This window comes from Hypomesus nipponensis, chromosome 15, assembly GCF_054491055.1.
Source record: "Hypomesus nipponensis isolate SF chromosome 15, ASM5449105v1, whole genome shotgun sequence".
Lineage (NCBI taxonomy): Eukaryota > Metazoa > Chordata > Actinopteri > Osmeriformes > Osmeridae > Hypomesus > Hypomesus nipponensis.
In genome coordinates, this window is record NC_140375.1 from 16,785,020 (window position 1) to 16,812,972 (window position 27,953).

Consider the following 27,953-nt stretch of genomic DNA (forward strand, 5'->3'; position numbering starts at 1 on the left):
CATCCTAAATGCTTTCGAAATTAGAGTCCTCCAAAGATTATCGTTAAAACGGTAGTAGTATTGGGTGGTGTTTTAGACTTTTTAAATGTTTTTATATATGAAAGTCCAATATATATCAATCATATCCTGATCAAAATGATTTAATTAAATACTGACACATTTTTTTCACATAATCTACTTGTCTCAGAAGGACTTTTATAATTTTCATGTAAATCCAGACTCAACCAAAGCTTGTTCTTCCGGGTCAAAGGAGGAAAGTATGACAGTTCAATTCATTCCTAGCTTAGTCTTTTAAAAACGTAATCTGCCTATGGTCTGTTTCTTTGTTGTGGACTCCGTTTTTACAGCTAGTTTTATCACAACTCATCACAAGCGAGGTAATCCATTGCTAAATCACGATGACTTCCACCCTACTTCTTACCTACTGGCTATTTAGCGAGATATCTTAACCACTGTTAGCTAGCTAACCTAGCGACCTAACCGGTTAGCATGTGCAGATGTTCCATGATATACGCATCATCTCGCTGCATTTAGTCTTAGACAATCAACAAGACCCGGTTTTAGAATCTACCTACATGGAGTCAATAGAGAGTAGATGAGCTAAAACATTAAAGCCAACAGCATTTCTGATGATGTCCGACAGGTCACCTGTTCCAGCAGGTCAGTAAATGAGATGGCAGCCAATGGAGCAAGTTGCGAACAACCACAGAAGCGAGTCGGAGGAAAACAGAAGCACAATGGAAATTCCACAGGTTGGTTTTGTAGATGACTTCACAACATATACATTTTCCACCCCTATGGGCATCCAATGTACTCTTTACATTTTTGAGGAAGATTACAATACATTGGTTGTCCATTGCCACATAACCAAGGGTTCAAGGACCAAAGGTCTGGAGATTGATATCACACCTATGCCGCATGCCATATTTTCTCAACGACTATGACCGACTTGCTAATGTTACCGGTGGCCCCTCCACCTTTGTCCCTTGACACCACCATTGTGTTTGTAAATGAGCATGTCCCTGTGCCTCCAGACTCGTCGGTTAGCGAGAGGAGACACAAGGACAGAGAGGAGCGCCTGTCCGTGGTGCTGTGGAGGAGACCAATGGTCACCCTCCACTACTTCCTACTGGAAACCCTCATCACACTGAAGGAGTGGACGTTAAAGTAAGTACTCTCACGTTACTGTTGGAACAACAACTATGTCCTGATCACCACGTTGTTGTGAAATCGTGTACCAAGTAGTGAGTGTGAACAGACGCCATGCCTTGGTTAGGATGAGGGGAAATGTTGAGAAACTGTCATGGTTCCCGCTAACTTATTAATCTGGGAAAACGGCCACCGTAACTAACTCTGTCAGTCACGTGTTGTTGCACCTCTGAGATCTTTATCAGATACACAGAAGAAGAAAACACAGATTGGAAACCTGTCTAACCGCAACCTTATGTCAACTTCTTCCTCCTTCCCCCTCTCCTCTATCTAGGTTATGGCGGCGAAAGGGGTCAGTGTTCCTTTTCCTGGTGTTGTGTTCACTGTTCTCAGTGGCATACTCCATAGAAGGAGCTCATCAGAAGGTGAGGACAAAAACAAACAAGCCCTCTGTCACTGATTAGTTCTGTCTTGTGTTCTTAGTCAACTCTACTTCTACTAACCCGGAGGAAACTGTTTAAAGGTTAAAGATAAGTCACTGGATATTCAGATCAGCCGATGTATGCCTGGATATTCACAGATGAAAGGTCGCCAAAGGAAATACAGTTGCTCACTGAGCTGTTTCATTGAACAAGAAAAAAAAATTGAATCTTAAGAGCTGGTTACATTTAATGATGAACAATTTTAAATATAAACTGTATGAGGCTATAAATGAGGCCTACGATATTATAGTTTGTAGCGTTCATCCTAAATTCCAGGCACCTAAATCCTCAGGAGACATACTTTGACCTTGTACTTTACACCATTTTTACTCAAGTTCCAACCGACATAATTAACATTTTAGCAAGTTCTGAAATATCCAACTGAACCCCCAGCGTAACCTAATTAGGCAGGCGCACAATGTGTGATAGCACGGCGCTGTGAACACAAAGCAAATCACGGATGAGGGTGTATTTTAAAGGGGTTTTCAACTGGGGGTCCACGGCCCCCTGGTGGTCCGCGGTGGCATTGCACGGGGTCCGCAACACGAGCCTATGTTGATCAGTCCACCATTGATTTTAAAAACGTATTTATTCATATTTTATTAGTGTTCAGAATCTCACATACACATATTTAAATTTTTCTGATTCTATTTATATTGTTTGAGGTTTTTAAGTAGATATATATAGATTTGTTTGAGGTTTTTAAATGAAAGCAACATGGAAAACCAAATGTTAATACTTACTTCTATCCACATGCACGCACGCACGCACACACACACACATAGGCACGTGCACGCGTGCAGGCACATCAGTGGGCCGCGGATTAGTTTCTAATAAGAATGGTGATCCCTGGGACAAAACCAGTTGAAAACCCCTGTTTTAAAGGGTTAAATATCTGTCGTCCTCTCTCCTCATCTGTAGCATGTGCAGCACCTGGAGAAGAGATTCCTGTGGTGTGCCTACTGGGTGGGCCTGGGCATCCTGTCCTCCGTAGGCCTGGGGACCGGCCTGCACACCTTCCTGCTCTACCTGGTGAGGTGACACCGTGACACCTGGAGGGGGTACACAGACTCTGTGGTGGGGTATACACTCTGTGGACGGAGTACATACTTCTAGTGTGGTTGATGTGTTTTTTTTAAGGGGTCCAGCAAGTGCATATCTTTGTGGAATTAAATGTTGCAGTTTAACACGTTATTTGTTATTATTCTTTAGTTTCTGATACTCTTTTGTTTCATGACGTAGGCTGTGTAGTCTGTAGGACTCTGTCCTCTTTGATTAAGAAGAACATCCCGTGTCTCGGGTAATCTCTAAATGACATCATGGCATGGGATCTGGCCAGGTCCCAGCAGCCTCATTCATTTGTCATCCACACAGCGTCTTATGGTTAGCATCAAACTCCCCCAGAACTACTTCATCATTTATACCCCCCCCTCATTGATCTGGAGTAAAGTTGGATTCAGTCACTTACCACAGTCACATGGTGACTGTTCCTATGGTGAGGTCACACTTGTGAGTGTGTGGCATTGTGACACGGGTCTTTGTTGTGGTGAAATGGAGCTTTGGGAGCAGTGGGAAGTGATTCTGCTGAAGGGCACACTTTTGTGCGATTTGTGTCGGCTTTTGTATGGTAGAACTTGTAAACCAGAGACTGTCAGCTATTTTTTCTACAAGTCTACACAATGCGAGGCCACTTTCAGAAGCGGTAACCATTTGTGGTGCCGTCGTTGGTGTGCCACGATAGTTTCTGAAATTGTGTCAACCAACCAATTGGAGATATGGCTTTTGGAAGCCTGCTGTTGCTAGGGCTGACCTCATGACGTGTCACCTCACTTACAGGAGCCTGTGAGCTCATATTTCCCCTCATCTGCCAACTCGATTAGAGCAACAGATTTCCTCACTGCTCGGTCATCGTGTACAATATTACATCCATCTTGAATCGTGCTTCCAAAATAGTGACACTTTCGCATGTTACTGGATAATTTGCTATCCCTCTGTCATAAGTAGGGCGATTAGCATATGATAACTTAAAACAACCATATAGAATGTACTTAACTGAAATGCTCCATTCTAACCTTTCCTGCCCGTGTTTTCTGCAACGAAAATAAAGCCTTTAAACCACCTAGTCAGAGGTGAGGTCAGGGGGATGGAAACCCCCTTGGCTGCTGGGGTCCTGGACCACATCTGCCCTAGTAGAGTTACCCTGGAGGAATGGATTGTGTATCATACAGTCCCATAGAACAAGGATGATATCATGGGTCTGTTCTGAAGGTCAGCAGCATAACTTTATGATGATTCATGGAATTTGTGGAAGTCTGGTTGTTTTTGAACTGGTTTGAAATGGAATTCTTCAAGAAGGATCATGACTACAGATGAAGACAGATGTTCCTAACCTCTGAGAACAGAATTGTTTCACAGTAATCCTAATGAGAAGGATCTGTTTCGACTTGCTAGCAACACTGACCAACAACAATGAAATGTGTGCATTTTTGTACTCAAAGGAAAAGCAATGATAGGGAGATTTTGAAGCCAGGTAGTGAATAGCAGACTCCCCAGTGTGCTCTCTCCCTCTCGGAGGTAATCATCGCTGAGTAACCGGGAGCTGTCTGTCTCCTGTCACAGTGAATGCAATAAGGTATAATGGGCGGCCTATGTTGCGGTTTCAGGTGCCCCGATTGCTAATGAAGCCAGGTGGCTAAGCTCCAGTCACTGATGAATGGTGCTGCATACCACACTGTCAAGGGCTCTGTGGTGATTCAGCATTTGTGTGTGTGTGTGTGTGTGTGTGTGTGTGTGAGAGACAGAGAGAGACAGAGAGAGACAGAGAGAGACAGAGAGAGACAGAGAGAGACAGAGAGAGACAGAGAGAGACAGAGAGAGACAGAGAGAGACAGAGAGAGACAGAGAGAGACAGAGAGAGACAGAGAGAGTGTGTGTCTGTCAGTCTTTTGCTCTAAAGTAAAAAGTGAAAACCAACCTCTGTGTTTGTACCTCTGCCCCCCCTTCTGTCCTTCAGGGTCCTCACATAGCATCGGTCACCCTGGCAGCGTACGAGTGTGGTTCCACAGACTTCCCGGAGCCGCCCTACCCAGACCAGATCATCTGTCCCCAGGAGGGCGGTGTGGAGGGCAGCGTCTCCCTCTGGTCCATCATCTCCAAGGTCCGCCTGGAGGCCTGCATGTGGGTGAGTAAGCTCTGCCCTCGTCAGTCAGTCTGCCTCGCCCCACCTTTTTGATGCATTACTAGGCCCCGAGTTTAGGATTAGAATTAGAAATTCAATTTAAATCAATCAGACAGCCTTTTAGCTTGTTCAAAGGCTTCAAAGGTTTAGCTTGAGGCAGCAGCAATGGTGGTAAGTAATAGTGAGGGAACCAGAGATGACCCCCCTGGTTGTTAATCTCCCCAGGGAGCAGGTACGGCCATCGGGGAGCTGCCCCCCTACTTCATGGCCAGGGCGGCCAGGCTGTCAGGGGCGGACCCGGACGATGAAGACTACGAGGAGTTTGAGGAGATGCTGGAGCAGGCTGAGACAGCCCAGGTGAGGAGGACCGCTCCGTCCGTCTGTGTTCACACCGAACGCCAAGCCAATTATTCGCGCAATGAGATTACATGTAAAGTCAATGCAAACATGCGAAATCGCGTGAATTTGCACTATTTCACGTCCATTGCTTCTTTCATTGAGTTGAAAATATTAATGGGACGCTGCTGCGAAAGTTTATCAATGTTGAGATGTCATTGACGTCTCAGAAGAACTGGAGGGCAAGAGTTGTAGCTGTCTGTGGGCATCCCCTGCTATACGACACTACTTCGTATTTGTTTATAGTAGTAATTTTGGACATTGTTGACGACGAAAAAAACAGTTGGCTCTTAAAATTTGCTTCATTCGCGCAAATAATTCGCTTGCGTTTGGTGTGAACACATTACATATGTTGTAATACTGAACTTTACTCCCACAGTTCTAATTGGCCAATAGTCTGACTCCTCTCCTTACAAATCAATTTCCTAGTCAGTCAGAATTGGCAAATAGCTTCCCTGCTTTCATCAGACTCCATCAATTTCATCCGTGTTTCCCTGTGGCGTAACACCGGCCGAGCCTCCATCGGATTTCTGGCAGAGCTCTTTTGTCCTTAGTCTGGATCATTCTTCCACTGGTCAAGTCTCTCGTCGCGTGCCACCCCTAACCTACTTATATTCCAATTCTTCTGTCCATTGCCTCTGACATCTGTCTCTGAACTGTGATTGGCCACCATGTGTCACATCTTGAGTAAAAGTCACTCCCCCTTCTCCATTTCCAGTAAGCTCCATGGCGTGAGTCACCAAGAGTCACCGTCTCCCCTTTAATCATCTTTCTCTTTTCCTTCCCTCGTCTTTCTTGCTCCTCTCCATCCTTCATGAATCCAGTTGAAGGACAGCTCTCATCCCTCACATGACAGCTTAGCTCTCATGTCACATACTGACTCAACATCAGCCTCATGTCATATCCTGCTCCAGCTTGTCATCCTCCAGTCATGCACGGCTGACCATCTCCACACTCCTACTCAGCAGGATGTGAAATGAAGAAGTTGGTCTCCATCATGGCTCAAGCTCTTTGGGGAACAGTCATACACGCCCCGGAGGCATTGTTGGAGAATGTTAGCCAATGGTTGTGTGTAGAATTTTTAGATCGGGTTTAATGTATTTAAACTCAGAGATTAGAGTAGATTTTGGTTCAAAGATTACAGTAGATTTGATCTGAATGAACAAATGACTCAAATTAATTATAGGTCTGATCTTCACCATAAAACCATACCAACTCCACCCCCCCCCCCCCCCCCCAAACACACACACACCCTTTCTAACCCCCTAACCCTCCCTACTCACCCCCCCCCACACACACACACCCTTTCTAACCCCCTAACTCTCCCTACTCACCCCCCCACACCCTTCCCACTCCCTCCCCCGAGGGGATCAAACTAGCTCAATACCCTTGTGCCATGGAGCTTGCATCAGGCCTACCCAAAGAAAGAGAACTCAAATGAATATCCAAGCTGTATTGATGTACTCCTTTTGTCTTGTCAAGCATCTTTTTCAGGATCTCGGCCTGCATCAGCGCTTTTTGGTCTGATTTTATGAAGAACTCTTATACTGATCTGTTTCATGCCTTCTGCTTTCAGGACGTTGTCACCAGAGCAAAACTGGGTGTCCAGAACATGGTGCAGAAAGTAGGATTCTTCGGTATCCTTGCCTGCGCTTCAGTAAGTCCACACATCCTGAAGGCTGTGGCCTCCAGCTTCTGTATAGGCCCACTCTTACGGCTTCATTTAGGAAGGTGTCATCTTCCCTTCACAGATCCCCAACCCTCTGTTTGATCTGGCGGGCATCACATGTGGGCACTTCCTGGTTCCCTTCTGGACCTTCTTTGGAGCCACGCTGATTGGCAAAGCCATTGTCAAGATGCACATACAGGTGGGAATTGTAGTCCACTGTGGGCACTCACAGACAAATAATCCTATTTTGAAATAACTTTTCTTGTTGTTGTTTGTTTTGGTACAAAATCCCTTTGAAGTACCTGTGTTTCCCGGGCATGCTTAATGTGGGCTTTGCACATAAAGGACCCTTGAGATGAAAGGATAAGCTAGATGATTACTTAATGGCCTGTTTTTTTTTTTGATTTGCTAACCAGCTCTGAACAACTAATTATGGGCTGTCTTCATTGTTGAGTCTACCTCAGTGACTAATCCCTGCCTAGACGGTGCAAGACTCGCTGTGTCCACGTGAATCGCGGTGGTAACCAGACCAATAACTCCATCTCTTAGTCGTACTAGCCCTGTGATCTCACCGTGGCCCTTCAGGGGATGAAAGGGTGGAGAGGGGGGGGGGTGTGTGGGGGGTCTGCTTCTCTCCCTCTTGGACCTCCCGCATCATGTCTTGTCAGACGGGGGGTTTGGGAGGTAAGAGCAGGGTAGGGGGCATGAGTCATGGGTTTCAAAGCAGGCCTTCAGCCCCCTCCTCTGTGCTGTCCTGGACTCAGGTTCTCACAGCAGGATGCAGGCGGGGGGGGATCAATACTCACCGTTGACTCATCCGTCTCCATTCTCTCTCTCCCACAGAAACTGTTTGTTATCATAACGTTCAGCAAGCACATAGTGGAGCAGATGGTGTCTCTGATTGGGTGAGTAAGTGTGCGTGTGAGAGCGAAAGAGAGAAGAAGGTTTTGCAGATTCAGCATCCTCTCTCTTTGGTTCGTTAAGACTTCACTTTGAATTCACTACCTGGATCAATCATTTGAAAAAACCAATCCCGTTTGTGAAACAGTACCGTGATGATGAGGCTCCTCACAGTGGGGTTAGTGCGTGCCTGTGTGCATGTTTGCTTTCTCCTGGAAGGGTATTTCCCTTGCTTGCATTCCCCTCCATTGATAGCTCAGCGTGTGAGGCTCTTTGATGGAATGTTTGTTCTGACTCACGACAGTATGGCTCTGACTGAACCAGAATCCCCTCCTAACCAACAGGAAACTCGAGCTACAGGATGTCCCAAAGACAAATAAAACATCCCTCTCTACATCCTTAAAACTCGCAAAGAGTGCATTCTTCAATCGGCAGCTTTTCTTTAACTGTTAAGGTCCCTTCTGGCTTCTCACGTCGACGCTTATCTCAAGCCATTCCTTTACAGCACGTTTATGATCCTGGTTTCAGGAGTGTTCGCAGAGTCTTGTGATTGTACGGGTAGAGGCAGGTGTGACTCGTTGTGAAGTGTTTTCGTGGTGCTGAGGTTGGAGGGTGCTTTCCTCAGTGTGTGTATGCGGTTAAGGCAGGCTGAGTCAGTCAGTCGAGGCTATCTCAGGCTTCGACAACTGTTCACAGGTCTTTGTTCAAAATCAACTATCTCAAATCAAACAAGTATTCCAACTGAATGATTTGTGTAAAATTTGTGTTATCACAACTCTTATCAGCTCTTAGATATCGTAGTACTGTTTACTGTCTGAGTGCTGCGTCTGCCGCACGCCTTTACATAAGGATGATGAAGCTAGCTAGCAGAGTAAGGGCCATTGTTATATGTGCTGCCCTTGGCCTCTCACTGAAATGATCCCCGTCTCTGGCTCCCATATATGGAGTCATATTGAACACGCCTGCTCTTGCCGAGAAGGCTGTGATGACAGCATGAAGAGTCACTTCCTGGTTAATAGGCCCAGCCCGGTTCCTATAGGGACCTGAGGGCGATATAAGAAGAGAGAAGAGAAGCACTGGCTCACTTCACTGCTTTGTGCTGCCCAGGCAACACAGGGACAGGGTCCCCTGCCTGGGACGGAACCAGCTACACATAGCTACTTTTAGCAATTGGGACAGTATCTACTGAGAATAGAACCACACTGTTTAGCCTTACTGCTGGGACTTGGTGCTCTACAAAGCCCCTTCTCTACCATGTGAAGAGACAGCGGTAAGTACTTAATGATGTATAATGTGTCTCTCTCTCGCCTCTCTTCTTCTGTGTGCTGTGGACAGGTCTGTGCCCAGGGTGGGTCCGGCTCTACAGAAGCCCTTCAGTGAGTACCTGGAGGCTCAGAGGAGCAAGCTGCACCACCAGGCTGGAGAAGGCACACCCGCGGTAAGCTCTCACTCAGCAGCACCGGGGAAAAGGGAGGTCTGTTTTAGCCGGGATGCCAGTTGTAACATGTGTGCCTACTGTGTCCACTGTCTTGTTGTGCAGGGTGAAAACTGGCTGTCGTGGGTGTTTGAGAAGGTGGTGCTGGTGATGGTGTGCTATTTCGTCTGCTCCATCATCAACTCCATGGCACAGAGCCATGCCAAGAGGCTGCAGCAGCAAAGGTACTCTGAGGAGAAAACCAAGTGATAAAGACTGGACAACTGTCTGTACTGCTGGGGGGCTGGCCCTGGCCCTGGGTCCAGCCCTGGGTCTGGGTCCGGTCCTGGTCCTGCTCAGCCTGGCCCACACAAAACTAAAACCTCACCCCTTTTCATTCTGAAAGGAGCCAAATGTGCGGAACCAGCACGGAGTGCGTTTTCTGGAGGATGTGCGTTTGTCCTTACACATATTTTGTCGTTTTCTTCCCTCATCTGTTTGTACTAGTGTGCTTGGTTAATCGGTTGATTAATGGTGGCGTGTGTAATTCTTACTAGGATATTAATTTAATTAACCCTTTCAGTAAAAAGTAAGAACTAGAACTAGAAAGTTCCAGTCGCAGCTGGATGTCAACAGAATTTAGTTTGCGTCCTGTCGCCAGTTATTTAGAGACTGCAAGGCCTTATGCAACGTGGAGGGGTCCTTCTCCCATTGAACACAGTTCTTAACCGCTCATCTTGACTTATTTTTGTTACTGTATAGCTGGATTTTGGGTCATACCTATGTGTGGACTGGATTTGTATGTTGGTGAGAAAGTTCAGGGTTACATTTTCCTCATTCTGTTCTGTCTTGTTGTTCAGTTATGGATCATCTGTCAGTTTAGTTTTGAGGATTTGTCAAGGAGAATAGCAATATCAAGTTGGATCAACGTGGTGTTGGTGGTTTTTGCACATCCTGTAAATATTTTTTTTTGACAGTATACACATGTATATGTAAATGGTCTGGAGAATATCTTACCTTGAACCAAAACAGTACAGAAAAATAGGAAAAGGAAATATCATTTGTAACTTTCAGTCGGCTAACTTGTAATTTTATTCTGTACATCTAGACTGCATCTTTAATCAAAACGGATATAAACTGCCTAAAATCATTTATCTCGTTTCCATGTCTGAGTTTGTCTTGTTTGTTTTCCCATTGCGGAATATGATGGAAGTAATTGTTTTTGAGTAAAGCTTTCCTCACTTTATTCAGTGGTACTGTATCAGAATTACTACTTTTTAGATTGTACTATTAAGACTGAAGCAATGCTTCAAACCTCTATTGAAGATTGGAACATCTAAGGTAAGTGTAAATACTAAGTTTGAACTCCATAGTTGTACAAATCAATTGTGTTAATCATGTGTATAAGAAATCAAAGTTGTAAAGGGAATTTAAACAATTTCAGTAGGATTTCATATTGTCCTGTGTTTGTAACTGAATGTTCAGAGGAAACTCTTAAATTCCTTGGTTTATTTGAAGGTGTATTCATCAATGCTAACCTGTCCCATCCTGTCAGCTAGCTTATCAGACTGGTGTTGGCTGTCTGTATATCATGGCAACAACAGTCTGTAAGCTGGCTGAAGTTCTGGGTAAAGACCAACTCAAACGCCAAGTTATTCTGTTAAAGTTGTGAACCAGAATGTGTTGCTGCTGTTTGACGATGTTATTGTGTGTGTTACTCAGATTTAGCTGTCCTTAATAAAGTATTGGCCAGGATGTAATATAAATTAGACGACTTTGACTTTTTCTCAGAATATGACATGCATATCCATGTTTTCTTTTTGTGTGAGCGGTTTGAGCTTCTTCAGACAAGCAGCTAATCGTTAAACTTCTACACAGCAGCACTCCAGTCCTGATTACACCTTTATGTCGACACCCCAATGGTATTGAGGAAAAGCAATGCAATTTTAAAGTAAAGTTTTGTTATTCACAAAATAGTGTATTTATACATTCAAAATTATATTCTTAAAATTACCCATTATTATTTCTGTATTCTTATAACTGTACACACAATTACATGGTACTCCATTACATTACTCCATTGAAGGGTAAACATGTTTTTCCATCCCGTGGAAAAACCTTTCTTTGCCCAGCATGAGTGATCTCATCCTTCCCAGCAGCCAGCATCATAGCTGACTGTAGCTGGAGATGACCTGTTCCAGCTAGCATCCCAGCTGACTGTAGCTGGAGATGACTTGTACCAGCTAGCTGACTGTAGCTGGAGATGACTTGTTCCAGCTAGCATCCCAGCTGACTGTAGCTGGAGATGACTTGTACCAGCTAGCTGACTGTAGCTGGAGATGACTTGTACCAGCTAGCATCCCAGCTGACTGTAGCTGGAGATGACTTGTTCCAGCTAGCATCCCAGCTGACTGTAGCTGGAGATGACTTGTTCCAGCTAGCATCCCAGCTGACTGTAGCTGGAGATGACTTGTTCCAGAGATGTGAAACTGTCAAGGAAATCCTCCTCAGAGATGCCAAACTTGGTGTACTGGTGAATGTAGGCCCTGCAGAAGTCACAATGTGGGTTACTATGGGGACTGCCCCCCCACCCCCCTGGTTTACTGTCCAATCAAGTGTATATGGTTTTATCAAACGGACGTTCATTAAGAAATGATCTAATTCTTCCGATCTGGAAGCTCACCTGGAGGCGAACATGTTCCAGGCTTTCCCCACCATGTTGTCCAGAGGGCCCAGGAGAGCCTGGCTGTTACTGACCAGCGTAGCACACTTCTCGTACCTGTTGAAGGGGACAGGTGTTTTCCACGTGCTGAAAGCCTCCTCTGCTGGAAGCCAGGGGGAATATAAGGCTGCTTCTTGAAATCCACCTTGAGAAGACAAAGCTGTTCAGTAGTGCCCCTGATGTCACAGTCTACAAGTTTGACTATGAACTGAATATAGAGCATGAAGCTATTCTGACTGGCAGCTGTACACACAGACACACACACACATATATATACATATACACATATATATATATATACACATATATATATATATATATATATATATTTTTTTTAGTGGTGTAACGATACACTCAGCTCACGATACAATACGTATCATGATATTTTGAACATTTTAAATAAAACTGAATATTTCAAAAAAATTCTATAATTTTCTTTCTTGTAAATACAATTTAGTATTTAGTAGAGTAACTCAGTTCAAGCGATTTCTTTGAATGCAATGAATGCACACATGATTCAGGTGCAGAGTAGGTCTGGTAGCTCAACCAATAGGATCAAACGAATGTCATATTGTAAAAATATTGCCATAACTCTACGATGCATATCGTAAAAACATTGTATTGCTGTATACACTATACGGTATACATACATTGTGTTTATTGAGCCAAGGTTACTCACCCGTCTCTGCGCTGTACACGTCTTTCCCCCGCAGAATGAGCAGATTGGCCACAGATGTGTTAAAGCCCGGCCCAATTTGGCTCCTGGACCTATCACGACCCATACCAGGGAGGAGTGGGGCTTGCACCTGCCAATCAATCCCTTGAAGAGGACACAACCATAAAAACAAGGAAAACTTTCATCATCATGCCGTTTACACACAGGCTCTACGAAAGGCTAATGCTTTGCTGGTCCGACTTGCCTTCCTCCATCTTGGCGTTTGCTATGAGCATCTGACGCAGGTGTTTGAGCAGGCCAGGCCAGGAAAACACGCTGTAGGCCATGGAGGAGCTGGCCATCTGGGGGATGGTAGACACGCTCAACAGCTTGTACTCTGGGTGACACACCAGGCAGCTCATCATGTCCCCTAGGAAGAAAAACACACAGTAACACCCTGCACACGGGTGGTGTGTAGTGTGGGTGGTGTGTGTGTGGGGAGTGGTGTGTGTGGGGAGTGTGTAGTGTGGGTGGTGTGTGTGTGGGGAGTGTGTGTGTGGTGTGATGTGTGTGTGGTGTGTGTGTGTGTGGTGTGGGGAGTGATGTGTGTGGGTGGTGTGTGTGGGTGGTGTGTGTGGTGTGATGTGTGTGGGTGGTGTGTGTGGGTGGTGTGTGTGTGTGGTGTGTGTGTGTGTGGTGGGGTGTGGTGTGTGTGTGGTGTGATGTGTGTGGTGTGGTGTGATGTGTGTGTGGGTGGTGTGTGTGTGGTGTGAAGTGTGATGTGTGGTGTGTCCCCCCCTTCCTACTCCTCACCCAGGGGATTCCGTCCGTAGACGCCGTGGGAGTCCCCAGTGAGAGCAGGCTGTAGAACACTGCCCAGCTGGTGAGCAATGACTCTGTTGACATCACCGAACGATATGTGTTTGATGTTCATGAGCTGCGAGCAGATTTTGTGCACAGTGTCGTTCTCGTGAACCAGGAGGGCGTCGGAGAGCTGGTAGAGGTGAGACAGGGTGAGGACCGAGTTGTAGTTCTGGACAATAACCTGCACAGACAACAGCAACAAAGGGTACATGATCAAATACATGGAGGTGTATGATTCAAAATCTACCTGAATAATCTTTTCAAACCTTCATTAAAAGAGAGAGAGAGAGCGTGTGCCTTACCTCTCCAGTGCCATAAGGCCAGGTCAGGTGATTGAGGATGAAGGAGTTTGGGTAGGCGTCTCTGAGACATTGAGTAGTGTAGGTGCCCACGCCAGACCCTGTGCCCCCTGCCACACTCATCATGACCATGAACCCTGCTAGTCTGTCACAGCGCTCCACCTCTCTCCGAACCAGGTCTTCCATCACCTCCTTGTGATGAGGGCCGTGGACACAGTACCTGTTACAATGAAAACAAATTAGAAAAGTAACACAGCAATAACCTGTTTTTACTCACCAGACTCGATCAAAATGGTTCAGTCAGTCATGGTGTCTTGCCACCCTTACCCGTTGGCCCAGTTGTTTCCGGAGCCCTGCTTCTGACTGAATTGAGACTGGTCGTCGTATCTCCATCTCCCCGACTTAGCAGCTTTGGCTACACTCTGCGTGATGACTTTTGGCTCCATGTCAATGAGAACAGCCCGTGCCACCAGGTCTGAGGAGGAACGCAACGACAACGATATTTTAATGAAGATCACTAGTACGGCATCTGTGTCGAGTAGCTATGCTTTTAGGAACTGAACAGTCATCTTACCTCCATTTGTCGTTTCATTGAAGAAGCGTTCACGACTGCATTCACTGTACACTTTACTTTGACCGTCGCTAGCGTCGTTGCTAATCACGTCAAACAACTCGTGCCCTACTTGGTTACCACACTGTCCAAGTTGTAATGTCACGACTGACATTGTTATCGCCTTGTATTAACTCGCCAGGTACATGCGGGCGAACTGTCATTTGACTCGAGATAAGTTCACACAAGGATACGCTGCACGAAACGCTGGAAATCGGCGCCGTTCCTGCATCACACCAGCGGGTCAGTACTATGCCTGCCTTGTTGGTGAAGTTCTGCGCATGCCCCTTGTAGTAGCCGGTTATGGCGGCGATGTGTGTTTGTCCATGAGGTGGGGAGCGCGAGATATTCTCACGGACTGAGCGAGCAACGACTCACTAAACGCAGGCATGGCTGGCGTGTTCGACATCGATTTGGATCAGCCGGAAGAAACTGTCTCCGACGATGAGCTCGAAGATGTGAGTAGCAGAATCATGTCGGGTGTGGTTGCACGAGCTTCAGATGCAGCTGTTTATAGCCATGCTAGCAATAAAGCTACTTCACTACTCTACTAGCTACAGGCCCGTGTTAGGTTTACTGCCTAAGCTTTCAGGCCCGTTTCTACAATACTAGCTAGCTATCCTGCTAACTCGGTAGCCTACTACCACCTCACATGATCTGTCAGTCACTGGTGCAAGCTTTCGATTGCTGTCACTTGCACGGTGTTGTTGCACGCGTTTCTTTCTCGTGCATGAAATAGCAAAAGTGTGCATAGATGTAAAGTATTGTTTAAACAGATTATTGATTTAACATTAGCTACCTATATGTCTTTTGCTAGTTAGCTTGACAGCTGCAGCAAATCGAGCTAACGGAACCGAAGCGTGCTTTCCCTCTGCTGGCGTGCAACAGTTTATTTTGGCACTCGTGCAATGTGGAGTAATGACTAGCTAGCTTGAGAGGTCCATGTGAGGGCTCGGGAGATCCAAAATTAGACTCGATTTAAGAAAGACTTCCTTATCCTACAGTAGTCTGGAACTTCAGTATTCGGAATTTTGCGATAAACTAACATTTGAGATACTCTACTAGAGATGTCAGCATAAAAAAAATATATATTTTTGGAAACCCAGGGATGGATTGCGTGATGTTGTATGGGTGACAGTTCTGCACCCAAAACATCGTTGTTGCTAAATGGCTTGCATCACATAACTGTTGTAAGGATTTTGCAACTGTAAATCTCATGATGGTTTTTGGACCTAAACTAGTCTTTTAAAACGTAGCTAAGTATATTTTAAGTCGGATCCGATGTGTACTGTTATAAGGCCAATTTGCAAGCAATGTCAAAGAGCTTCAGAGTCGCCATCCAATCACAGTGAAAATAACCTAAAGCCCTCAGAGATGCTATGCTAGACGATTCTAATTATAGGATATGGATCAGAGTTCCCAACTCCTGGACGGTTTTGTTCTCTACCCGTGTACATCTCTGATCTACTTCAGTATACAGCTTTAACTTTATTGGAATTATCCAGTATTAGGGGCTACTGGTTCCATTGCATTGGTGCTAGCAGTGTTTCAATCTATATCCAGTGGCTGTCTATAGGTCTTGAGTCCAGAGTTAAGATTGGCAGACATTTTTAAATACTATGTATTATGTTTTCTGTTGTAGGCGCAAATCAACGACTTCATGGAACAGTGCACTGGTTTTGAGTTGTAAGTTTCCACTTTTTACAGGATGTTTGCTTCTGAATACGTTTTTCATTTCTATCTTTGGACTGCATACAAGGTTTTGTGTGTTCCCAGTTTTGGAGTACATAGTAAAGTGTGTGTGTGTGTGTGTGTGTGTGTGTGTGTGTGTGTGTGTGTGTGTGTGTGAGTGTAATGTATTTTCACAGTAATATGGACGACTGTGAAAAGATCGAGATTTCAGAAGACAACGTCAATCAAGGAACAGAAAACATTAGGCCGGAGTGTTTTGAGCTTCTGCGTGTGTTGGGGAAGGGAGGCTATGGGAAGGTAGTCATCTTCATTCCTAGACAACTTCATAACATGGCGCTCATTCATATGATCAATATTGATGTGAATACCGTTGCAATGGCCATTAAGACGTACTTTTATTTTGTCTCTGTAGGTATTTCAAGTTCGAAAAGTTGTTGGAGCAGCATCGGGCAAAATATTTGCAATGAAAGTTTTGAAGAAGGTATCTACTTTGATCCTTTTTTGTCCCAAGTAAAGGATTTGCCATTAATGAACAATATTTAAAGTATACATTATAGTTTTAGAAAAACCTACCTATAGATTCACTTGGGTTCACTTGGCATCTGTCAATTATGTCTTGTAAACTGCCCAAAAAAGATAAAGATGTTGCCCTTCTGTAAATTGGCTGTCTTTGGAGGCTGTGGTTGGGTAAGATCTTGCAGATAGTTGGTAGATTGCAGATCAGATAGTTAGTCTGTGCTATTCTGCTACAATCTGCTTGGCAGTTACGGCACTGTGTCAAACCCATTAGCATGCTGCTGTGCAGAAACACAGTCCTGCTGTTGGTTTGCGTTTAATGCTGGTACGCTAAACTAACTTGAATTTGAAAAACGTAGTAAGGCGGCGCATAAACACACTGCTCAGTAGAAACAATCAGAACAGTCAGAGAAGATACTGATATAGGGTGGCTATCAGAGGCTATTAACTTGTTCTAAGTGGCTCATATATATATTTGAACATGATAACCGTCTGATGTCTTGGTGGAACTCCCAGGCCATGATCGTGCGCAACGCTAAAGACACGGCTCACACCAAGGCAGAGAGGAACATCCTGGAGGAGGTGAAGCACCCCTTCATTGTGGACCTCATCTACGCCTTCCAGACAGGGGGCAAGCTGTACCTCATCCTGGAGTACCTCAGCGGTCAGTAAATCAAGCCTCACGCCACACGCACACCAAGGAGACCATTCAGACGGAGATGGACAACCAACCATTCTTTCCACTGCTTATCCTGTTGCCGGGGTGGGGGGGTGGGGGGTGGGTTGGTTGCCGGGGTGGGGCTGCCGGCCAGTATAGACAGTGGTACACTGTTCCATTATGCTGTAGTTTAATCATTAAGATTAAAATGTAAATGTAAGATGGTGAGCCAGCATGTAAATATGAACAGATGTATATTTCACCCCGTTATGTTGTTGTTTTGCAGTACAAATAAACTGAGCTGATGCGTTGTGCCCTGCAGGTGGGGAACTGTTTATGCAGTTGGAAAGAGAGGGTATTTTCATGGAAGACACTGCCTGGTGAGTAGAGTTTTAAAAGATAAGAAACTATAATAATCAAGTTGCTGCATTACATTTAATGGACTGTGTCTAGAAAGCTGAGCTAAATGATGAAGTTGAGTTTAAGACGGTTCACGCTGTTAAAATGACAACTTGAACGAAGTGTACCATACTTTTTATCACTGCGGTGTGGACACATGAAGAGAGAGGGGGGGGGATTTAAGAAAGTCTTTGTGCTGCTAGTTCCAGTGGGCACGGCCCTTGATAGCTGTGACACTGCATGGTGATGATTGTCGTCCTTAGTTTCTACCTGGCAGAGATCTCCATGGCACTGGGCCATCTGCATCAGAAAGGCATCATCTACAGAGACCTGAAACCAGAGAACATCATGCTCAATAACCATGGTAACGCTCTCTCGGAGGATCCCTCACACATCAGTCAGTGTCATATCTGTATTCACAAGTACGTGTTTATCAAACAACATTATAAACATCAAATAAATGGATGTTTTGGGGTAATTTTATTCTCCTCTACATACTGAACTTGCGAAACATGCACGTTTTGTGTCAAACCAATTCACTTCCTGCTCTGTGCCGAAAAGTAAGTACATGTACTTGTGTCCAGGTCACGTCAAACTGACCGACTTCGGCCTGTGCAAGGAGTCCATTCACGACGGCACAGTCACACACACCTTCTGCGGCACCATCGAATACATGTAAGCATACTGGTCCCAGCTGCCGTGCCAGCCCTCACAGCCCTGGGAAGCCAGCATGGCTGAGCAGTTAGGGAATCGAGCTATCAGCCAAAAGGTTGCCAGTTCGATACCCGGCCGTGCCAAATGAGGTTGTGTGTCCTTGGGCAAGGCACTTCACCCTACTTGCCTCGGGGAGAATGTACATACTGCAAGTCGCTCTGGATAGGAGCGTCTGCTAAATGACTAAATGTAAATAAGGTAAACACTTGTTGTGGCAGGGCTCCAGAGATCCTCATGAGGAGTGGCCACAACAGAGCAGTGGACTGGTGGAGCCTGGGTGCGCTCATGTACGACATGCTGACAGGAGCCGTGAGTACCGCATGTCACCCTCCTCTGCTTGGCGCCCAGTTGGAATACTGTTGTTGTCACACAGGGGACGTTCAGTGGGTCGAATCGCACAGGGAGCAGTCTTTGGATACGATCTCTTCTTTTCTTTCTCCTTCTCTCGCTTTTTTTGCTCCCCCCTGTCACTCTCTTTCTATCCACCTGTCATTTTCTCTCTGCTATCTAGCCCCCCTTCACTGGCGAGAACAGGAAGAAGACTATCGATAAGATCTTGAAGTGCAAGCTGAACCTCCCTCCCTACCTCACACAAGAAGCCAGAGATCTCCTCAAAAGGGTACGAAGCTACGCTACGGACGTTACGTCAGCGCCATGACCCGGCTGTTAGGTTTGGCTGATGTTTCTGAGGTCTTCTTTTGTCAGTTGCTGAAGAGAAACGCCTCGTCGCGGCTGGGGGCGGGGGTAGAAGATGCCACGGAGGTGCAGGTGAGAAGAGGGGGGGGGGGAGGGGTACTTGAGGTAGTTAAGAGGCAGCACTTCACTCAGTGGTGAACTTCAAAACGTGGACTTGTATTACACAGACCTTTTTATGGTTTCTGTCAACACAAGTCACTAACGCCTTTAAATCACAAACGGCTTCATATATCTGCCATTGGAAGTCCTCATGCTGGGTGTGTTCCGGAGCCTGGCTGTAATCCTCCTCTCCTTCTCCCTTAGGCCCATCCCTTCTTCAGACACATCAACTGGGAGGAGCTTCTGGCTAGGAAGGTGGAGCCTCCTTTCAAGCCTTTCCTTGTAAGCAGCTGAGCTTGGCCCTACTCCTGTTTCAGACCCCACCATCCACTCCGGTTACACTTAACCCACCTCACGTCTCCTTCCCACAGCAATCTGCCGAAGATGTGAGTCAGTTCGACTCTAAGTTCACGAGCCAGACGCCGGTCGACAGCCCTGACGACTCCACGCTCAGCGAGAGCGCCAACCAGGCCTTCCTGGTTAGTAGGCATGCCGCCGGGAAAGAGGAGGCTGGAATCTGATCACGGGAGACCCTCTCTGGTTTCTCAGAGACGCTGTGTGGCACTCACATTTCTCGTCCTCTGCCGCAGGGCTTCACGTACGTGGCTCCGTCGGTGTTAGAGCACGTCAAGGGGAGGTTCTCGTTGGAACCAAAAATCCGCTCCCCCCGGCGGTTCCTGGGGACTCCTGTCAGGTATGTGTCCTAGGTTCAACCCCATGATCCTTTTAGGTGATGGGATTCTTGCTTGGAATGTAGCCCTCCCAGATGGTACTGACACACCGTCCCCTCTCTGACCCACCCCCTCTCTGACCCACCCCCTCCTCAGCCCCATCAAGTTCTCATCAGGGGACGGCTGGCCCCGGGGCCCCCTGCATCCAGGCGCAGCGGCCCTCCAGTCCCCCCAGGAGCAGGCCATGGAGGTGTCCACGCCGGAGCAGATGGACGTTGTGGCGACCGCTGAGGCCTCGGCCCCTCTGCCCATCCGTCAGCCCTCCGGTGCCAACCAGGCCCAGTTCAAACAGCAGACCTTCCCCGTCATGGCCAAGAGGCCTGAGCATCTACGCATGAACCTATGACCGGTCGTCTTACAGGAAATAGTTTGCTTTTGTTGTTTTTCTTTTCTTGATATTCTTCCATTTTTTTTTTTTTTTCAAGAAAAATGATAAAGGACCCTAGAGATTACGAAACTCTAACACACACACACACACTACCTGCGGTCAGGTTGAGGTTGTGTCCTACGAGGCCTGAGCCCCAGCACCACAGCTCACTTGACCTTTGAACCCTCACCCTGACCCCTAGTAGGACCCGGGTTCTGGCATCTGGCATCACTCTGGACCTTCGACCGTTTTGTATGAACACCCTGTCATACCACTTTACCAGGAAATGAATGATGATTATGAATCATCAAATGACTTATCACAGTTATCCACACTAAATGGCAGTGTCTGTTAGACATCCAAAGTGCTTCGAGTTAGACAACGACGACAGCAACCATGGCTTCCGCCAAAATCTTGGGAGATTTTACAGTATTTCCCATCAACTGCTTCCTTGCTACGTATGAATGAAATCATATGAATTATTGATAATTGATCAGAAAATAGATGATTTGGATGGGATCGGAAGTCAGCTTTATGTCTTAAGTATTTTACAAAAGGGATGCATCTACTGTGCTATGTATCAATGATGGATCAATAAAAGCCTCAATAAAATAAAGAAACACATTCTTTACCTATGTTCTGTTTGACTTGTGTGGGAATGTGTCTATGGTGCTTAATGCACACCAGAGCTGCAGAGCATTCAGTTGGATGGGCAGGAGAGGTACATTCAACTGTAAGCTTAGTGTATTCTTGTTTAAAGTTTATGCAACATCTGGTCTTTTGGCCACCAACAGTTGCTTATGGTGTTGTTCATACTTCTGATTGGATAACTGGGTAAATGTAACCAGATTCATGTTTCCAACTACTGACTCGCATTCTTGTTCCTGCACGTGTTTGTCGAGAAAGGTTTTCTTTCCCTCTTGGTCTTCACAGCACAAGCAGCACCAGTAAGAGGGTGAATGTAACATGCCGTTGTCATATTTCTCAATTGTGGTCAAATATCCGATCACAGGAGTTCTGTGCCTGAGGGGTATTCGTCAGCTCTGATGAGTTTAGCTTGATTGAAATTAACCACATGATTTTGATGCGGATCAGCCGTGGACGAACCGATATTTGCGGGTCTCAGTTAGCTTGCTAATGTTAACGGGCTAAAGGGACAATTGATTAACTTAGCTTTAACCCTTAAGACGAACGGACCCCTGGTTCTGGCTTCGAAACCCACTGTGAAGCCTTCCATGCCTGGAGGAGGTTCTACTGTGGTCAAACAAGATCAGGTACTCAAACGACAAAAAAAAAAAATGCAAGTTTGCATATTTTTTTTGGTCTAGGGTTAATAGACCTACCATCCAAAAAACAAAACAATTCAACTTGTGCGCATGTTCATTTTATAACATATATGATTTGTATTGAATCGATTAAGTACTACATCTGGGAAACGTTGGTATAAAAGTCCATCAGAACATTTTACAGTGCTTTTACTACATTATTTACATCTCCAAGTAAAGTTGGGAGCCACCTTGTTTTAGGTCTCCAGACTACTGCCCCACACCTTGGGGACATTTGAACTCGCTCGGGCTGTCAAACTCCAGGGACAATCTGCTGCCCCCTATCGAATGTATGTGGAATTTACACAAAATAGACAAATTGGACATTGGAATTCACACTAAAACCGCGTTAATTGAATTGTCTTAACCATTGTTTTTGGTCTCTTGTTGCTAACAGATAGGCTCTCTAATTTCCAGACCAACGATCAGTAAGGTTTGGTTCCGAAGCAGAGAGAAAGGGACAACAAATGGAACATGTTCTCGTGAAGGATAATGGGGCACCTTAGAATACGGATTCGATGAATCTTACCTAATTTGAGATATCAATACACGCTCAAAATAATCCCACATCTCCTTCAAGAATCAGATCCTAAAACACAAAACACATTCAGTACAATCAAATAATAGTATAAAATCAAAATGAAAACAAATCAAATCATAAATACAAAGAAAAAAAAACTAAAACTGAATGCTGGTAGAAAAGGTCACTTGCCATTCTTACTAAAGTTAACTACAGTACTGGCACATAAACATTTGAAAGGACATGTGCACAAAGCAGAAATTGCAAAAAAAAAACAAAGTGTTGCCAAATTAAAAACTTAAAATCGAATCAGTTGTAGATACAACCTTCACATATTGGGGGGTTGACCTGCTCTGAAACTGCCAGAACTGTTTTGTGTTTCTTTTGGGGAGAAGGAGCCATTCCTGAAGAGCAATACTACACCCCTCCTGACCGTTCATCAATTGGAGTATGAAACCAGATTTGAACCTTGCTTTTCTATCAAAAGAAGAAACCGAGAATGGACCCAGAAAACAAACAAACGCTCTCAAGCACATTCTCTACCACACAATCAAACCAAAAAGGCCCATTCACAGATCTCATTTGAACCATGTTTTTTTTTTTTTTCTTCTTCTCTCAAACAGAACCTCAGACTTGTCCCTGCTAGATAAAAATAATACCACTATATTCAATAACATGTCTCATAGACACAGATCAAATCTGATTAATTATCCTGACATCAAGACAAATCTGACCCACCACGTCCAGGCCTGTTGCCAATGTATTGCATCTTATGTATTTAAGCTTTAGTGTCCATGCGGTTGAATGCCCTTTCAAAAATCTGACAGAGACCCAAGACTCCGCCCTCTCCTCACAGCCTTCGAAGAACAGAGAGAGACACAGATGATTGGCCAGACGTCACAAGTGACGACAGATGATTGGCCAGACGTCACAAGTGACGGCAGATCGCCATGACGAAGCAGCCCCTCCCTTGGACGTCTGATCGGTTCCTTCGCGCGGCCTTTAGGTCTCACGGCGACGTTTGGGAAATGGGCGCAACAGACGCATGGGTCATGAAGTGTACTGCTGAGGGGAGCTGATGCAAGCCACACAGATGCAGAAGGGACGTCCAGTACAACCACCTTCCAACAGGAGTCGGAGCAGCAGTCGGCCATTTTGGGTCCATGTTGATTCAAGTTCTTAAGAGTTCATTGAGGGCGGTGGGAGGGAGGGAGGGGGAGGGGGAGGGAAAGGCTATCATTGGTTGATTCTGCACCTCCACGCTGCGGGGCTCTGGTCCTGCAGTCGTTTCAGCTTGTTGCCAAGCACCACCCACCAGGCCAGTCCAATCAGCACGCACACCACCGACTCCACGTAGAAACCGTCCAACGTTGTCACGCACACGCCTCCCTCCTTGGTGCACAGCTGAGAGAGCGAGAGAGCAAGAGCTTCATGACAACATACTTCAATGTTTCTTGAAGGGTATTAGACTCACACTAACAGAAATGTTCCACCCCACCCCCCACCCCACCCCCCACTCACCCCTGCCTCCTCTGGGGAGCTGCAGGTCTGCAGGGGGGCTCCCTGGCACTCCTTGCTGGTGAGCGGATCCACCATCCACAAGGCCAGCGTGGACGGCCAGTTGCTGCCCAGGTTGGTCAGCGTGTTCAGGAGGGTCATGTAGGTGCCGCCGATCCTGGGGTCGCTCACCTTGGCATGGAACGCCATCAAGGCTACGTACATGCTATACAGAGACACCTAGTGGAGAGGGGAGGAATGGCACGAGATGGAGAGCTGTTACAACATGTTTGACTTGTCTGAAAACAAACAGACAGAGAACATGGGGGTCAGGTGGCTGAGCGGTTAGGGAATTGGGCTAGGTATCTGAGGGTTGCCAGTTTGATTCCCGGCCATGCCAAATGACGTTGCGTCCTTGGGCAAGGCACTTCACCCTACTTGCCTCGGGGGAATGTCCCTGTACTTACTGTAAGTCGCTCTGGATAAGAGCGTCTGCTAAATGACTAAATGTAAATTTAATGTCAATGTAACATAGCTTTGGTGGAGGGGGGGGGGGGGGTTGGAGAAATAACACACAGAAAAGAGGGTAGTGTTACCTGATGTAGGGCATAGCTGAACAGCACCACACCATAGTAGTAAACAGGATATCCACTGTCCTGCTTCACGCTGGGTGTCCACCACACCAGCACAGCATAGCTCAGGCCGATCAACAGCCTGGACCCAAAACACACACATTTACACATCAAGTCATCGACTGAAAGGATTGTTTGTGTGCGCGTCGTGTGTGTGTGTGTGCACCTGTAAGGATAGGCCTTGTAGAAGATGTCCAGGGGTCTGGGTCCAGCAGTGTACTTGTGTATGATGAGAGGTAGGAGGATCTGTAAGGGCACCATGGGTACAGCCAGCAGAGCCAGCTGCTCCTTGGGAACGCCTGCCTCCACCAGCTTCAGACCTGTTACTGCATCTGCTGCTGAAAACCCAATCTGGATCACACACGCACATTAATAGATAACCCTTTCTGGACTACACACACACATATTAGAGAACCCAATTTGGATTACAAACACAAAAAACTGACAGCCACACATACACGGTCAGATCAGCCTGCCATACCTTAGCCGTTAGCAGCAAGCAGCAGAACGTAAACACTGTGGGCATCTTGATGATGGACAGGAGCTGCTTGTAGGTTTCCATGACGCCGTGGGTCTCCTCCTGGACCTGCCTCTTGCCCCGGACCCGCACGTTCTCGCTCTTAAAGATGGCCACCAGCGTGGTGGACACCAGGAACACCATGCCCCAGAAATACAGGAAGTCTGTACAGGACCCAATCCCAGACGAGGAGCAAATGAACACAACATTCAAACAAACTGTGGTCACGATCACTACTTATTCACAGTGAGTATCGCTACTAGTATATCCTCCTGGCCACTCTCTCCCTCCACCCCCATTATGCAAAACTGCATCACATTTTGAATATCTAGCAAAGTTAATCTCTGTCTCTCTCCCATTCTCTCTCCAATTCTCTCTCCAATTCTCTCTCCCAGTCTCTCTCCCAGTCTCTCTCCCAGTCTCTCTCCCAGTCTCTCTCTCAGTCTCTCTCTCTCAGTCTCTCTCTCTCAGTCTCTCTCTCTCAGTCTCTCTCTCTCAGTCTCTCTCTCTCAGTCTCTCTCTCTCTCAGTCTCTCTCTCTCAGTCTCTCAGTCTCTCTCTCTCAGTCTCTCTCTCTCTCTCTCAGTCTCTCTCTCTCTTTCAGTCTCTCTCTCTCTCAGTCTCTCTCTCTCAGTCTCTCTCTCTCTCTACCTACCAGACAGAGTGACGATGCCCGTGTCTTTGGGCTCCATCCTCAGGTACTTGTTGCAGAAGTCTGCAGACTCCAGCGCCAGGAAGAGGACATTCCCCAGGAAGTACCCGGCGGTCTGGCCCACCGAGTTACAGGTGGAGGCGTAGCCCACGTTCTCCCTGGACAGCATGGTCAGAGCCCAGCCGTCTACTGCTATGTCCTGGGGAGGGCCACACACAACCATGTCAGAGTCAGAGTGGGAGTGTGTGTGTGTGTGAACAGGAGGGAGCTTCAAGACCACTGCTGTCACTGTGTGTGTATGTCAGAGTGTGTGGTGTGTGTGAGAGAGTGTCTGTATGTCAGAGTGTGTGTGGTGTGTGTGAGAGAGTGTCTGTATGTCAGAGTTTGTGTGTGTGTGTGTACCTGGGTGGCTGCCAGGAAGGACAGTATGAAGAACACCACAGTGAGAGTCAGCACGTCAGGGCCGTGGCTTTGGTCGCTCTGCAGCAGTGAGTCCACAGTGAAGGACAGCCAGAGCATGAAGAGGCCCAACAGGTACTGAGTAGGCACGAGCCACGACTTCCTGTTAGTGAGGGGGGAAGGGAAGTGGGGAGGGAGGGGAGAGAATGTGATGGAGCAATCCCAGATTTCAGACCAGTGGTCTTCAACCCTGGTCCCTTAAGGCGCACAGTCCTGTATGTTTTAGATGTTCTTCAACACACTTGATTCAGATGAATGCTTCTTATCAGGCTTCTGCAGCACTAGATAACGACCCATTCATTAGGATCAGGTGCAAGAGCAGGGAAACATCTAAAACATGCAGGGTCCCTGAGGACTTTTAGACGATTTGAAAACTTGTCTACAAGATTTCGGCAATTTGATGGCATCCAACCTGCGTCCGAACTTGCTGAGGTAGAGCGCGTCCACCAGCGGAGCCCAGAGCAGCTTCACGCTGAAGGGCCAGAACACGAAGCTGAAGAACGCCTGGTCCTTGTAGCTCACGTTCTTCGTCTGCAGGATCAGGGGGATGCTGCCGGCCAATCCCAGGGGGATCCCCTGGAGGACGTAGAGGAAGAGGAGGAGAGACACGTTTCCCAGCTCTCCGTGGATGCCCGGGCGCACCTTCGGGCGGCCGTTGTCCTCCGAGTCCGAACCCCGCAGGAGCCCCTCCCCTTCCTCTTCGGGTGCGGGGCTCCATCCTCTCTCTTCCTCCCTCATGTCCAATCCGCTGGCGCCCGCCAGCTTCCGCTGACGCCCGTTCTTGTGTGTGTCTAGGTCAGAGGGCTCCATGGTGGAGCGGTGGGCGTCAAGCCTGCAATGCCCTCAGGGAACCTGAGAGAACGAGATTAAGACAGAGAATTGAAGGAACCAGATCAGCGGAAACGCGTAGTGGCTTAACCTAACTGTTGACTACAGCTATAATCCTGGTACTTACTAAACCTTGTAAATCAAAGTATTTTGATATCTTTAGAGAAGGAAGAAACTGTAAGTTGTGGTGCAGCTACTGTACTTGATTCAGCTCGAAGCTAAAGAACAAAAAAGTGAAGAAAAAGCACATCCACGAGCTAAAAAGGCTGCTACTCAACTTGTCAATCTCAGATGTAGCTGCCTTGACCAACACAACACAACACAACCTCAAATGGAACGACTCGAAATAGAAATTAAGCAAGCAATCGAGCATATGGACGGCCAAACTCGTATTACGCACAGTCATGATGATAACATAAAAGGAAATGTATGACAATTATTCTTACAAGTGCTATTCAAAGTGCGATTTAAGGAAACGTCAGTTTCAAAGCGACACATCACTGGCCACCAAAACAAAGAATATCAATTTAACTTGACACAGTACAATCAAACATCAAAAGGTGATGAGTAGGCTAAGCATGATAGATAAGATGTCAGCATGCATACCTGCTTGTTGTGCTTGCATTACACGCGACATGCCAGACAAAATAATAAATTATTCGTTAATTAAATCAATGATTAATGCCCAGATATAGCCTCTTCTTAATTAAAATGAGGATGGAATTGCGTTTTTAATGCCATAAAATCCAATTTATAGATACCGTTCAGGCTTCAACCGGTTAGCAACGTCAATAGCTAACCAACCAACAACAGAGAGCAGGGACAAATGCTAAGGAAGTGATGTTGTGCCACGTACAAATGGGTCCGAAAACTTCAGCTGACGTGTCAAAAGTAAATGAATCCGAGTTCCGGATCGTGTTATGAAGGACTACAGTTCTACACAGTATTTTTAATAATGATTAGTGCATGCGATCAGGTCAATTTCAAATGATAAACACTACCCACCCCCACCCCAAACGCACACAAAGTCGACCCACATCTGTGTGTATCTTCCCAAAGGTCCACAGAAGACTGTCACTGCTTTTTGCTCTGGCCTGACCCACCTGATGCATGAAAATGCATACATCTGGTTGCTGTTCATAGATGACACTTATTTTATAATACGATCATCCCCTCCAAGCTAACCACCAAACTCCTCTCCCTCTGTCTTGACACCTCTCTCTGGAAATGGACCCTGGGCTTCCTGACCAGCAGACCTATGTCCACCCCAACCCTCAACACAGTTGTTAAATATAGGAAAATTAAAGTTGATAA

The 27,953-nt window shown here is 46.4% G+C and overlaps 4 protein-coding genes across 8 annotated transcripts; 2 read left to right on the forward strand and 2 right to left on the reverse strand.

Moving 5' to 3' along the window:
* The first annotated feature begins 242 nt into the window (after nt 1–242).
* vmp1 (vacuole membrane protein 1) lies at nt 243–10,340 on the forward strand. The gene is made up of 12 exons (XM_084673388.1): nt 243–377; nt 644–752; nt 1,035–1,167; nt 1,484–1,574; nt 2,553–2,663; nt 4,645–4,812; nt 5,035–5,166; nt 6,782–6,862; nt 6,957–7,073; nt 7,718–7,779; nt 9,110–9,212; nt 9,315–10,340. The coding sequence occupies exons 2-12, from the start codon at nt 674–676 to the stop codon at nt 9,456–9,458; spliced, it is 1,221 nt and encodes a 406-aa protein (XP_084529514.1). The 5' UTR covers nt 243–377; nt 644–673; the 3' UTR covers nt 9,459–10,340.
* A 790-nt stretch (nt 10,341–11,130) lies between these two features.
* tubd1 (tubulin, delta 1) lies at nt 11,131–14,590 on the reverse strand. Its single transcript, XM_084673386.1, has 8 exons — nt 14,303–14,590; nt 14,056–14,203; nt 13,732–13,948; nt 13,379–13,610; nt 12,831–12,995; nt 12,590–12,730; nt 11,872–12,055; nt 11,131–11,734 (listed from the first exon to the last, which is right to left on the reverse strand). The coding sequence occupies exons 1-8, from the start codon at nt 14,451–14,453 to the stop codon at nt 11,626–11,628; spliced, it is 1,347 nt and encodes a 448-aa protein (XP_084529512.1). The 5' UTR covers nt 14,454–14,590; the 3' UTR covers nt 11,131–11,625.
* On the forward strand, nt 14,563–20,841 carry rps6kb1b (ribosomal protein S6 kinase B1b). The gene is made up of 15 exons (XM_084673385.1): nt 14,563–14,796; nt 15,981–16,024; nt 16,207–16,327; nt 16,443–16,511; nt 17,063–17,210; nt 17,527–17,584; nt 17,867–17,967; nt 18,188–18,278; nt 18,536–18,626; nt 18,829–18,936; nt 19,023–19,085; nt 19,317–19,394; nt 19,484–19,591; nt 19,703–19,806; nt 19,940–20,841. Exons 1-15 carry the CDS (start codon nt 14,728–14,730, stop codon nt 20,187–20,189), a joined length of 1,503 nt encoding a protein of 500 aa, XP_084529511.1. The 5' UTR covers nt 14,563–14,727; the 3' UTR covers nt 20,190–20,841.
* Nucleotides 17,529–27,478, reverse strand: slc33a1 (solute carrier family 33 member 1). 5 transcript variants are annotated; one of them, XM_084673384.1, is made up of 11 exons: nt 27,401–27,478; nt 26,767–26,857; nt 26,224–26,663; nt 25,755–25,914; nt 25,356–25,551; nt 24,666–24,865; nt 24,351–24,535; nt 24,149–24,266; nt 23,577–23,792; nt 23,311–23,459; nt 17,529–17,933 (listed from the first exon to the last, which is right to left on the reverse strand). In XM_084673384.1, the coding sequence occupies exons 3-11, from the start codon at nt 26,619–26,621 to the stop codon at nt 17,924–17,926; spliced, it is 1,632 nt and encodes a 543-aa protein (XP_084529510.1). In that variant the 5' UTR covers nt 26,622–26,663; nt 26,767–26,857; nt 27,401–27,478; the 3' UTR covers nt 17,529–17,923. The 5 variants fall into 5 exon arrangements, with proteins under 5 accessions (XP_084529510.1, XP_084529506.1, XP_084529507.1 ...); XM_084673380.1 differs by lacking the exon at nt 17,529–17,933 and having other exon boundaries at nt 23,292–23,459; XM_084673381.1 differs by lacking the exons at nt 17,529–17,933; nt 27,401–27,478 and adding an exon at nt 27,246–27,379 and having other exon boundaries at nt 23,292–23,459.
* Between the last annotated feature and the right edge of the window lie 475 nt (nt 27,479–27,953).

Bases quoted from the DNA above. Each gene is read 5' to 3' on its own strand.
- rps6kb1b (XM_084673385.1), top strand. From the start codon at position 14,728: ATGGCTGGCGTGTTCGACATCGATTTGGATCAGCCGGAAGAAACTGTC. The intron at 16,328-16,442 runs GTAGTCATCTTC...TTGTCTCTGTAG, and splicing joins GGAAGGGAGGCTATGGGAAG to GTATTTCAAGTTCGAAAAGT. The intron at 19,086-19,316 runs GTGAGAAGAGGG...CTTCTCCCTTAG, and splicing joins AAGATGCCACGGAGGTGCAG to GCCCATCCCTTCTTCAGACA.
- slc33a1 (XM_084673382.1), bottom strand. From the start codon at position 26,621: ATGGAGCCCTCTGACCTAGACACACACAAGAACGGGCGTCAGCGGAAG. The intron at 24,536-24,665 runs GTATGGCAGGCT...TGTGTGATCCAG, and splicing joins GCTTGCTGCTAACGGCTAAG to ATTGGGTTTTCAGCAGCAGA. The intron at 23,793-24,148 runs GTAACACTACCC...CCTCTCCACTAG, and splicing joins TCAGCTATGCCCTACATCAG to GTGTCTCTGTATAGCATGTA.
- vmp1 (XM_084673388.1), top strand. From the start codon at position 674: ATGGCAGCCAATGGAGCAAGTTGCGAACAACCACAGAAGCGAGTCGGA. The intron at 753-1,034 runs GTTGGTTTTGTA...CTGTGCCTCCAG, and splicing joins GCACAATGGAAATTCCACAG to ACTCGTCGGTTAGCGAGAGG. The intron at 7,074-7,717 runs GTGGGAATTGTA...TCTCTCCCACAG, and splicing joins TTGTCAAGATGCACATACAG to AAACTGTTTGTTATCATAAC.
- tubd1 (XM_084673386.1), bottom strand. From the start codon at position 14,453: ATGTCAGTCGTGACATTACAACTTGGACAGTGTGGTAACCAAGTAGGG. The intron at 14,204-14,302 runs GTAAGATGACTG...GTTCCTCCTCAG, and splicing joins CAATGAAACGACAAATGGAG to ACCTGGTGGCACGGGCTGTT. The intron at 12,731-12,830 runs GCAAGTCGGACC...GTCCTCTTCAAG, and splicing joins AAACGCCAAGATGGAGGAAG to GGATTGATTGGCAGGTGCAA.